This window comes from Temnothorax nylanderi, unplaced genomic scaffold, assembly GCF_030848795.1.
Source record: "Temnothorax nylanderi isolate EJ_2023f unplaced genomic scaffold, tnyl_v1.0 TNYL_tig0004_pilon, whole genome shotgun sequence".
NCBI classification, from domain to species: domain Eukaryota; kingdom Metazoa; phylum Arthropoda; class Insecta; order Hymenoptera; family Formicidae; genus Temnothorax; species Temnothorax nylanderi.
This window is the reverse complement of record NW_027249066.1, coordinates 1,738,063-1,750,551: the sequence shown is the minus strand read 5'-3', so window position 1 is coordinate 1,750,551 and position 12,489 is coordinate 1,738,063. Positions and strand designations below refer to the sequence as shown.

The 12,489-nt window shown below is 44.7% G+C and overlaps 2 protein-coding genes across 10 annotated transcripts in view; both read left to right on the top strand.

The window, feature by feature from the left end:
• Bru3 (bruno 3) overlaps positions 1–12,489 on the top strand; it is a 268,358-nt gene that overhangs the window by 5,433 nt on the left and 250,436 nt on the right. The window lies entirely within an intron of this gene.
• Positions 1–12,489, top strand: part of LOC139773910 (uncharacterized) — a 394,169-nt gene that overhangs the window by 371,936 nt on the left and 9,744 nt on the right. For 2 of the 7 annotated variants that reach the window (XR_011718454.1, XM_071708736.1), the window contains one exon: positions 165–618. The exons of the other annotated variants lie outside the window; for them this stretch is intronic. Coding sequence is in view for 1 of the 2 variants with exons in the window: in XM_071708736.1 (XP_071564837.1) it covers positions 165–232 (68 nt within the window). In the remaining variant the exon portion in view is untranslated. Of the gene's footprint in view, positions 1–164; positions 619–12,489 lie in introns of those variants that run through there. 7 annotated transcript variants of the gene reach the window in all.

Below are 12,489 nucleotides of genomic sequence, written 5' to 3'. Positions count from 1 at the left end.
TTTGAACTGTAACTTATAACTACTTTTTGGTTCTGTAATAACTATTATCTAAATAATACAACATACTACTTAGCATGCTGCTCAAAATCTTTCTTGGCTCTCTATAATGTAACACCAATTAATGTCATTCAATAAATTAACGATATGCTCTTTCTTTGTTACAGGTAAGTGTCACGCTCGCATCCAACTGTATTCTCGATACGTAAGTTATCAAAGTTACACTAGTTTGTAGTCACCATTTTTTTCTTCATTGTGTAACAAGAGGTAATAATCAGGTGGGGTAGGGCGAGGAAGGAGGAGGAAAATGCAATTCACTTTGTAATAAAAATGGAAATTAACACGAACTACGTGGACGGAAAACAAGGCTAACCTCCTCCGCCAGTAGCTCAGAGGGTAACGCGAAGGCTTGAATAAACAAACTCACCCCCGCTATGCCGGTTGCCACCCTCTTTGCCGTCTCCATCAGTCTCAAGGCACGGGCCAAAGGACGTTGTTATGATTGCTAATGGAAAACTATCCAATTCAAAGAACAAAGTGAAGTAACGAGTTACTTTACCACCGCACGAATACACTGACGGCGGCGGCTGTGAAACTTTCGGGCGGGGTGGCGAACGGGGAGAAAATAGCACGGTTTGTTAACATTAGCAATGAGAGCGGCAAAAGATCATATAGACGGACGAAAGCGGCATTATTTGTCGCGAATAGGCGCGCATCCTCGTCACAATATCGAAAGGGGTTGAAATTCATATGAAATAAATAATTAAACATATAATATATAAAATTTTCCGTACGCAATATTTTAATCATCCCTCACTCGTTGGGATACTAATTCAGTTAATCACGCGCGAAATATTCGTATAATTTCTCTTGTATTATTTGCCGGCCGTCATTTCGAATAGAATGCAAAGAATTCGCGAATAAATGTAACGAGGAATTTTCAACGAAAATTAAGTGCGATGTTCCCTCCCGTATCTAATCGATCCATCGTCTCGAGGTCGGGGAATACGATTCATACATTGTGATGCATATAAATCTGGAGCAAAACGAGTTGCCAGCATCCGAGTTTGCGCGTGCAATGCGCCTCGCCGTGTCAAGCACCGTTTGATCTCTCTGAATTTCTCCGGCTCCGACGAAATTATCCGACAATTAGCAAGACCTTACCCGCGCACTCGAATACCTACATCCGTTCTCCTCTCTCCCGCCACCACCGTCTCCTCCCGCGGGAGGCCGCGGATTTTTTAAGCTTAAGTCCCGGCAAGATTTAAATTTCAAAATTTCAATCTGGCTTGCAAATCTGTCCGCCTCCTTCCGCCCGCGCGCGAGCGAGCGAACGACCGCGCTTCCGTCTCTTCCTAGACGCGGCCAGATTGCGCGAGTCCGACATCAAAAGTCTTTTACGTCGCGTGCTCTTTTTCTTCCCCCCCTTCCTTTCCTCTTACCTCTCCTTTTCTCGCTCCCCCGTCTTGCCGTCCGCTTCTCCGCTTCTCTTGACGCTCTTGCGCCGAATTGAAAATTTCATCGCTGAATGGAGATACGCGTGCTCCGCCGACAAACATCCTCCGGCATTCTCATTACCTATACGAAAAAAGATGGAATCTGGGTAATATCGATTTCATCATTAAACTGTTAAAGAACTTAAATCGATTTCTTGTTACAAGTAAATTATTCTGATAAAAAGTAAAAACTCTAAGAATGAAAGAACGTTATATACTTTTGACGTTATTTTTGATTAATATATTTTTCAATATAGTAACTTTAAATTGTTTATAGGATTTTGAATCTCTAGCACTATAAATGTGACTATTTTGATTGGAAAAATGATTTTATATTTCAATTTTTAAAACTGATGTTTGAAGAACTATTATACAATATATATGAACTATATGCTGAGCTAAATGAAAAAATAAGCACAATAAGCACAATCAAAGCACAATAATAACAAATAGTCATATTTTATAAATGTTTGCTTCATACATTTTGAAATACATAAGTAAATTACGCGATGATTGTATTAAAGTGACTGCTGGAACGCATTTCGAGCAATAAATCAGCTTTCTATATCCACTCGAAAATCACTCCCTGTTGGTGACACTGTCGGCGTAATTATCTTACGAGATATTAAAGTACGGTGAGATACCCGCGTACCTGCAGGGGCGAAGCTTGTCAGCCGACGAAAGAGGAACGTTGTGTCGCGCGGCGTCGCGTCGAGGCGCGTCGCGGCGGCGCGGTCAGGAGCGACGCGACGGTGAATGCCGGTGAAACTTTTAATTTTTCCTCGAAAAACTTTAGCTGCTCGTTACGTCGTCCCGAGTACATCGCGCGGTCGGCGACGAGGCGGGGCGAAATTAAAATTCATGCGACGGCGCGCCTTTTCTCGGCCGCGTGTCTCCGCGGGATCCATAGGGCGTCCTGCAGGGCGAAGCGCGCGCAATGAAGGACGCTGCCGTACATCGCCGCGCGAGTACTAACGGGAAACAAGGAGGGACTACTCCGCGAGAAAGTGTGGGGAATTTACCCAAATTTGCAAATCAAATTCGTTCCCTGCTAGCGCGCGCGCACGCTCTCTCTTTCGTGCCAATTACCGTTCCTAAATCATCTTTGCTTCTGTTCATGCATCTGCGACGGCATGAATATCTCGCGACTTATAGTTATATCATTTAGATCATTATTTTCAATACACCTCGTGGAACGACATATATATATTTTTCGTTCTTCGTAGACACGTCATTCGTATAAATGGTGCATAGATCGGATTATGGAGCGAATAATTTGGTCAAGATAATTACACTCGTGAAGTTCGGTGAATTTTTCGATGCACGGGATAGCGCGTCGGTCCATCCGCGCGATTCCAATAAACGAACCGAAATTCGCGTTACGATCACCGGTAATCGGAGTTTCGATTTTACAGCTCAGTGGGCGCCGTCAGATATTAATTCCATTCGAGCCCTTTTGTTCCGGCCGATTTTATAGCGGGTATGGTCGCGCGCTATTCGCGACGAGTCGTCATATAATTTTTCAGAATGGCAGCGGATCAGCACTTCGGCTGACAATCGCGCGATCAACACGTGAGGTGACGGGTCATGATAAAATCTCATTCACAGAGACCGCGCGTGGAATTATGATTATTTGCGCGAATCAGTGCAACGATTTAAAACGCCCATACCCAACCGCACTTCGCCAAGTTTCGCCCAGTGAATCCCAGAGGAAATTACATCTTACAAGCTCCGCCGTACACGCCGTACGAGTTACAACGTTTCAATACGGCTCGCATGCCCAAAGTTTCACATCTAGTGTGCATTCCGGGCTTTCACCGGGATAGCTCCTTGTATCGCGATATATCCGGTTTCCACGGTGAAATCTCGTGACAATTACGTTAATGGAGCCGCCATGGCGAACTTGGTGAATGATTAGCGCAGCAGGAGAGACGAGATCGCATCAGAAGACAGGAGACAGAAACTGCTGTCGTGTTTTTGCCCTTAAACTAAAATCGAGTCGAAAATTCGCTCATACAGGACAAATCAGTCTGTCGCGAGGTCCTAATTTTATATCCCTTTACCGGTATACTGTCCTCCTCTATATATCCTGACACGTCTTTCGTCTTTCTTATCCCGCATCATCTCGCCAAAGTTTTCGAAACTGGTGCGTCCGCCTCGGAAAGTTTTAACGAGATCGATTTTACGCCGGGGCGAACGACGAAGGTACCAGCGAGCGAAGAGATTGTCCTGGGAATGCTGGACGACGTTTTGTTGACAGTGAGCCATGTATTGTTCCTTGAGTCTCTCTCTTTTGCCAAATGTGAAGTGCTCGAAGCGGCTGCTACGCTTCTTGAAACTTCAATATCGGGCCGCATTGTATGCTGTAGCTCGGCGAGCATTCCATTCCAGATTTTCTTATAACTTCAACTTTCCCCGTATTTATTATTATTTTATCGTATTGAAAGCATATTCCAAGCATAATGTTCGATTAAATCCAACATGAGGCAAGTAAGGTGCACTTATTGTATTTTTGCAATCTGCTTTTTGTTTGGAAGCAGAATTGATATAAATTTCGCTGTAACGTTTCGTGAATCTACATGCTTCGCGTATAAGATTTTTAAACAGCACGTCGACAAAATTTCGACTTTCGTCATATCGTAGTAAAATGTACGAACTTTTGTGCAAAATAAATCGCGAATATATGTGTGTAAGGTCTATAAATTACAATTATGGATCTTATTTTTACTTGGAAATTTTCTAATAACCGCAATTTCCGATAAATACTGTCGAATCGAAATTACTCCAATTATGTAAATATTGTTTGCGGTCCATATTCCATATCACAGCGTTTCATGCTCGTTTATTTCGTAATATGAGTCGGCGAATAGCACATCGTCACTAACGTAATGAGGGCATGACGGCAGAATATGCGTGGGTCCACATTGATTGCATATTAATATCGGCCAGATCGTCGTGTACATGGAAATTATAGATTCCGCATATCTCCGCAATCACACCCGAAAGTAATGCATTAGCTAGCTCCTCATTTTTGCAAAAACTGATCACCCGCTAAATCTAGCGTGCATTCGTATTATATCACGCGGTATCAGCCGACAGTTGAGCGTTATCGTTTGCTATCAGAAATGTGGTACCCAATGACGCACATAATATTTACCGCATGCATACAGAACGCGTTACATTATTGATTTACAAGGTGTCTCTCAGTCCACTCCCAATTTTAATTTCAATGTCAGATTTTTTAACTAACGAGGAATCGATTTTTTTGTCAATCACAACGTCGAATCGAATTATCAACACGGCGCATTTCTCGTAACTATTATCAGATATGGTGAAACATTTATTTTACTTATTGTTAGTACGATATATTTTTATGAAAATATTACTAGCGCGCAATTTCCCGCATCCTCCCTTCTACATTCCACCATCATTAATGCCGTGTAACACTCATAAGCGGACATGCAGCTCCGCAAAAACGCGGGAAGTAATCTGGCTTAAGTTTCCATTTGCAGCAACATGAAATTCGCGGGTATGCTAAAAAGGTTTACCAGATGGATTTGTGCGAAATAAATTTCGCGCCGAACTTGACGCGCGTGGAATCAGCACTTTCGTTAGCCGCGAAGGATGGCTTTTGAAAGAACTGTTCGGGGTATTAAGGTTCAAGCACGAAATTGAAAACGTACGCTTCGCGGAGATGGACGGCGACGGCGGAGCGAGAGAGTGCGGAGGGTGAGAGGGGTGGGCCAACGTGCAAACGGACGGCCAAACCAATTCCACACCCCAACTCGGCGTCAGTCACTGTTTCCAATCCCATTAGCGACACGGTGATTCGTGAATGGGCGCGAAAATGCGAGGCTTTTAATCAACGAGACTCATTATCATCAAGCGTTCCGCGATTTTCACCGCGTCGCGTCGCTCTCGCGAGTTAATGAACAGAATCGATCTGAATGACACTCGCGTACGGCAGTTTGCGTCCTAAGATTAGCAGCGGAACCCGCTGCTACGCGGACGATCTGCATTCCCCCCCCCCCCTCATGTACGAGGCCAGCCTGTGAAAACGGCGGTTCCTAATGCGTGTCTATTAATCGAGGTGGGGCAGTTAGAGGGTTTTATGTAAGAACTTTCTAAGTACCGTTTAATTTAATGGCACTTCGAGACTTCGTACATAAAGCTTTTCATTTATAACATCTTGCACACAGTCGCCGAGTCTTAATTCTGGTTTCCATACTAAGCCACGACCATCTAACAATCCGGGAACGCTGTTAGCACATGTAATTCACGCCCATGTAACTTGCACGCATACTTTCGCCAGGAACTTATCCGCGATCCATTTGATAATAGCGTGGATGCTTCTTCCAGGCTTTTTCTTCGCGAATAAATAAACAACTGCGAGAATCTGCATTCTGTTTACGTATCCCCACGGCGATCCTCGATTCGCTTTTATATCTCTCTGAAGAAACCTTCATACTCGCAATTGCTCGAACGATTCGTATTACTCCCGCGGGTGTCGTGGTCGGCAAAATACGTCGTTTTGCGGACACTGCATCCTCGTCCGGGCGTTTCGATACGCGCCACGAACACGAATTCGTCCAGACAGCGAAAACATCCGCCTCCGCTTCCAGGGGGAGAGAAAAGCGAAAGAGACTCGGCGATAATAAAAGAAAGCGAGCAGATGGCGGACGTTGGCGCCGCGCTAAAGTGACGTTATTGTGATACAAATTGAGATATAGAGTGCCGGAGGTTCGGGAGGTGGTGACGAAGAAGGTTGAAGGATCAGCCGAAGCTGTTAGTCTTGATTATCGCGGACAGTCGTCCGCAGGAACCCTCGCGATGTCGACGCGAATCCGAGGGAAGACGCATGGTGTCCTTCCCAACGCGGTAGTCACGGTGTACGTCCTCCGTGCTCATTGGGGGGCTATTAATTTGTACAAATGCCACCCTTTATTAGACACGAGCTCATTAGCTCAGGGGACGGCGTTCCAGTATTACCACATCGCTATATACGCGTGCCCAGCATTTCGCGGTGATCCGGTATATACAGACTAATTTTTATTCTTTAAATATAATCTCATTTTCTTCCTATTGCACGTACATAGCTTTATATTCATTGATGAAAGCGGGATATAATAATGATTAAATCCACGAGTATATTTTATTCTTTTACGAGACGAGATTTCATCGATCATGCTTAATTAGACCCCGCGATAACGTTGCGTTTAAGCCGTTTTAAGCCGTAGTGCGTAAATCAAATACGTTTCACTTCTTTAGCTTCATTTACTTCATCGTCGTATAGCAGCGCACTATATATATAGCTCAATCAACTAGCAGTATGTATGTATGTATGTACATATATATCCCGATCAAAGTGGACGCGTTTTATCGAGGTGCCTGAATCGAATGTACTGTAAAGCTTCGGGGGGCTACTCGGCAGTTTAGCGACGCCGACATAGTACCATCCTCATCACTCTCCGCGACCATCTTGCCTGGCACTTCGGCAAGAGCTTTATTGAAGTCCAGTCAATCTCTGTCGCCCGTAGTTTCCGATCTGAAGCGCACCGCGTCCAGCCTTTGAACCGTTAGGGTATACCGGTTGGAGGAGGCGAGGGTGGACGCGATCGGCTTTATATATAAACTTGAGAGACAAATGGCGCGAGGTCGTACTATGGTGGCAAAGGCACAAGTGCTAGGAGCAGGTGTAGCGTACGGGTATATACTGCCGGTGAATGGGAAGTCGGTAATTAAAATGTCCTCCCTTAGGAAACTCCGCGCCGCAGTGGCTTGAACTGCACCCAACTTTCTTTCGGATATCTATCTACTTACGTGTGACTTAGTCCTTGCCAAAGATCCTATTAAATCGGTTATTGAGACGTATAATTAATTTGTAATTAATAAAAATTAATTAACGGGAATACACGACGAAAGTCCGCGAGATTAATATTGCAATTAAAGACTAAATTTTTTCTATCTTGTACCGTAACTCCGATATTTGAAACTTTTTTTATATTTCCGCGACTTTATTTGCTTTCTCTTTATGCATCTTTATAAAAAACAAATGACATTGTTTTACTTTTGCTTACGCCAAATTATTTTGCAGCGCAAATTCAAGAAGATGTCATTTTTGCACGACGAGAATATGCAATCCGTGCGTTTTCCGCTGAGAAATCCTTAGCAAATCTTTCTGACACTTTCAGCCTCGGCATATTCCGATGGGCGATAACGCTCCCTTACTCTTTACTGACACTTCCTCGTTCATTTCTTCTCTCTCTTCTTTCTCATTAGTAGTTTCTTCAAGTGAAAAAAGCCGCGGGGCATGCAATTCGAAAGACATCGGCGCGCGCGCAACGGTATCTAAAAGTGCCAAAAACTTTCGGCGAAAAAGTTTCTGTAAAAGTCACACGGATCGCCGTATTATCTACCTCTTCTCTCTTCGCTGCTTCTTCTTCTTTTTGTCTTCTCTAACACATCGTGCCGATGACACGCGAGATTGGGCGGAGTAATTCCGGTCGAGCGGTTCAATATTCGGCGGCGCTTTCCGTCGTTAAAAACTACGGGGGATAAGTCGCGCGAGTGGACAGTATAAGCGAAAGAATTTTGTCGACCTTCGTCATTCTTCGCTGGCGCTGAAGCAGCGAAGGCTGGACGAGGGAAAGAGGATGAGTTCCTTAGTCTCCGGGGATTATGGACCTTCGTCGATGGTCCTGGACCGGGAGTTGGATGACGGGAGAAGACCGGGATCAAAAGCAAAGTGTAGTCTCGACGGGAAGAACTCCGGGGAAATCGATCGGTCGAGTTTCGATAGTTAATTAAACTTGGAGTTATTAAATCCGCAAGAAGTGTACGCGATCGGCGATGTTTGAGCCTCCCGCGGATACACGTACGTCCATCGCGAAATTATTTTCTATTTGTACAACTACCGATTACACCATATCACGTATACAGTCACTTTTATCAAATATTGACGGACACAACGTAAATAATAAACATATAATTATGAGTCGGATCCAGGCCGTAAAGCGGGGCGTGGTAATCAAGAGAATACGTGATATAATATTCAATGATGAATATTTTATCTAGCGGAGATAATTGCATACGTAGGAATACGACCTTTTCAAAAATAGTCTCCCCCTTTTTCATTAGTCAAAATCTCTCCTTTTTGCGTCGGAGCTTCGCCCATGTCGGAGGGTAGTAAAAGAAAACATCACGTAGAACGGCGAGACGATTTTATTTGTAGCTAAGGTTGCGGGGCGCTTTATGCGCCAGGTCCTATCGCGAAAGATTCATCGAGACAATCCGCGCACCTGCGTACCCCCGATCTCCTCTTCCAGACTCGCGTTTGACGTAGGAGGATTTACGATCTTGCGCCCCGGGCCAGATTAGGCTGGCGCGCGGCGCAACGGAGGATTTTCCAGGAGCGATTCCACGTAGGGGGTTTTTAAAGGAGGTGCTTTTAAAACGCCCCCCTCCCCCGTGCACGTTTCTCTCTGCTATTCCCGGGATGCCGCTCGACCTCCCCGTTCGCAGTGAACTTGTCTGTTTCGCCGTAAAGCGACGCAAAAGCTTCGCCGATGATGTGGCACCGGCAAAACGCGTCGGCAAAAGTTATAGTTTTATCTGGTCCAACGGCGAGCGCGCGATACCGGTGGAAAAGGTGGGCGACGGCGGGAGAAGGAGAAGTATAAAAACGGAAAGGCCATGAAGCCTCGCGGGTTGCACCGGAGCCGGAGGGAAAGAGAAAGAGAGTAAAGGTATTTTTGCCCCTTTATGATTGTAGAATCTCTCGCGTATTTTACATCGCCTCGTAAACTTCTCTCTTTGCGCTCTGCTCGCGGTCCTTAATAATAGATTACCACGTGCATCACGAGCGACGACGAGAAGCGATGAGCGAGAAGGAGGGAACGTGACGTGCGAGGGATGCATCGATGCCCGAGGAGCTGGTACTAACCCTCGGTAACTGTGCTTCTTCGCGGAAGCGGCAGTAATTTCGAAAATTTATTTAGTAACCTGCCGTATAACATGACTGACTGTATACGAACGAAACTCGGGCGTGATGACGCCCGATTGTGATGCGACATCGATAACGCGACCGCGATATTACGGAATGAAAGAAAAGCGGAAGAGGAGACCTCTCGAAAAGGATCGATATAAACATCATACCGTCATATGTTGATAAAGATACGCCATGTGTGCACGCGCGAATCCGCGCATTCGGGAACGTACACCGGATAAACCGCTGAGTCAAGCTATTTGACTTGCACATTTCTAGCGCCGCTCTCACCGTCATCCTCGGACATCACTGGAGGATATAAACGGGTGCTTTTTAAAGCCGTGATCAGACTACGGATTGGGATTGAGATTGGATTGAAATTTAATCAATCAGAATAAAGAAAACTAACTTCAAGTTTAGTGAACTTTGCTCTAATTGGTCAAATTTCAATCCAATCTCAATCCCAATCCGTAGTCTGATCACGGCTTTTAAGAGCTTCTTTGAAATTGGAATGCGGGGAATGAATGCCCACTTGTTCCTTCTGTCCTCTGTTTTCTTTTTTTGTGTATCTGCTCTTTTTCACGTCGCCTCATAAACTCAGCTTAACATTAACTTTGTAGACACTGAAAGACAGTGAGAGCCGTCTCGACATATCTGACACTCTTTATATATCAGCAAGTAGTGCGATAAGGTCACAAAAATTGGCCAGTAGCATGACCCGGAGAGAAAATAGTTTTCACTATAACAACGTCGGCAATGTTATCGCAAATTTGAATATACACGAAGTTATGTGACACATTTTGAACTTTAGAGTGATAGCCTCGTTTGTCTTTATTTAACACGATTAATTATTACGAAAGGACGCGAACATGACTGCGTTAATCTATAATGATTAATATTCTGGTTTATATTTTTACATGATTCTCGCAAACAGTCTTTCACAATGTCATTGGCAGAATAAGAATTTATATATATCACACACATTATCCTTAAGAACAGATATATTTCATCAAGTATATCTGTTCAAGGTGACAAAGATCTTTCTTATGAAACCGCTGTTAAAAACTTGAGTTTCATAGACATTTCTATCGCAGCTTATTTAGACATATACGTAAAAAGAAAGACATTCATGTGCAATCGGTGGCGTTCTACTGGCGTAGAACAATAAAGCGCGCGCGACACTATCGATAAAATCCCTTTATTTCGTCGCGCGACGCGTGAATTCCGGAACAATGCGCGCCGAAAATTTCGAGCAGGATCACGGGAGTCTCCTTTCGAAGAGGACGGACGGACGGGCGCGGGCGGGGCGGCGCTGGACGGTGGAGAAGTAATGGGACAGGGAAGTGCCATTGTACGCGCATAAATACAATTCCGGGATTAAAAAAGTGGAGCGAATCCCCGCCGACGAGGGGCCGCGATCTCTTTCCTGTGACGCGCTCGTGGCGCAACCGCAATACTCGTAAAGAAGATCCGACTGGCGTGCTACCATTGCGGATGCTGAGCCGCCGGAGCGTAAAGAGAAAGCAGCTATCTCCATTCCATCCTCACCCCCTCCTCGGTTCGACTACCCGGTAAACCCTTCCGTTACACCCTCCTGTCGCTGCTTTTTTCGACCGCCACTGCCATTGCGTCTTGCATTTGTTTGTCGTTTTCCCCCACGTGTACTCTCGCAAACTCAACTAACATCGCCTGTAATGTCGACCCCCCCTTGCTTCGTATTGTTATACAAAATTTTCCTCGGCATTTTTTTAAGATTAAGTGTAAAGAAATGTAAAATCGGAAATTTTCGACCTCTAATAGAGTACGAGGCGCTAAGAATAAACCTGAGCTTGTCTTGAAGTAAAATTGAATTAATTTTACTGGAAAGTAAATTCGAAATATACGCTGTGTAATTAGCGTAGTAACTACTCAACAGATAATATCGCGGCGAAAAAAGTTGCAGCAAGCTATTTATACGAGCGACATTCTAAATCTGTCTTTAATGCTGATGACTATTCACTATCCATCAGCGTTTTATCAAAAGCCATCCATCTTTTGATATTTTCCTACCATACGTGATGTCATATTCGTGATATAACGTAGAGAGTCGAGGCTTGTAAATAGTCGATGGCGTAAAAGTGTCGACTTGGCTCGTAGTAATAAAATCGAGTATAGTACGTACCTGTTCACGGCGACCACGATTTTTACGGTCGACGATCGATCGACGACCCAGCTCGGTAGATGGATTAGTGAATGACGTTAGGCAATAACGGTAATGGAAGGTGGCAGCGTTTAACCGTAGGCTATCGGTGAACGAACCGGAAGTTATCCAGCCCATTGCCCGCGGAATAGGCGAGAGAGAGAGAGAGAGAGAGAGGGGGGGGGGAGTGAGGTGGGCAATAGATCGGAGTATGGTAATTGCGTCTCGTGCCGAACCAATCCGCAGTGCTCCGAAATAGGTGGGCAAAAGTCCTTGAATGCCTGGGTGCGCGGACGATCACGATCGATCGATCAGAACCGCCGAGTCGAAGGAGACAAAGCGTGTTGCTAGTGTTAAAGTGTCGGACGTCTGGTAATACCAATTCACTGTCGGTTCTGGATACTTAGCAGTGTGCGACGTGGCAGATATTGAAAGAGGAAGCACGTAGTATCCCGCGAAATTGGACAGTATTGACAAGTATCCTGGAGGGATAGCAAACGTACTATACACGTACCTACACGTTTGCAGTTTACTACGGAAACTTGCATCTTCCTACGTGTACACGCAAAGCATTTATTTTTGAGATAATATCCGTATAACTGCCTTATTAAAATACAATTAAAGCTTCAAGATCGAATATTTACAATGAATTTTTGAATCTACTTGCAATAATAATTTCTCTCAAGACACTCATAATAGCGTAACATCCTTGTAATGTTACTGGAAATGGCATAGTGACGTAATACACATTCGGAGGTTCGCAATCATGAGTCGTAATCCCCATTCTTATCGGTAGCATCAATCTGACAATATTGATTCGAGTATGTAGTCGG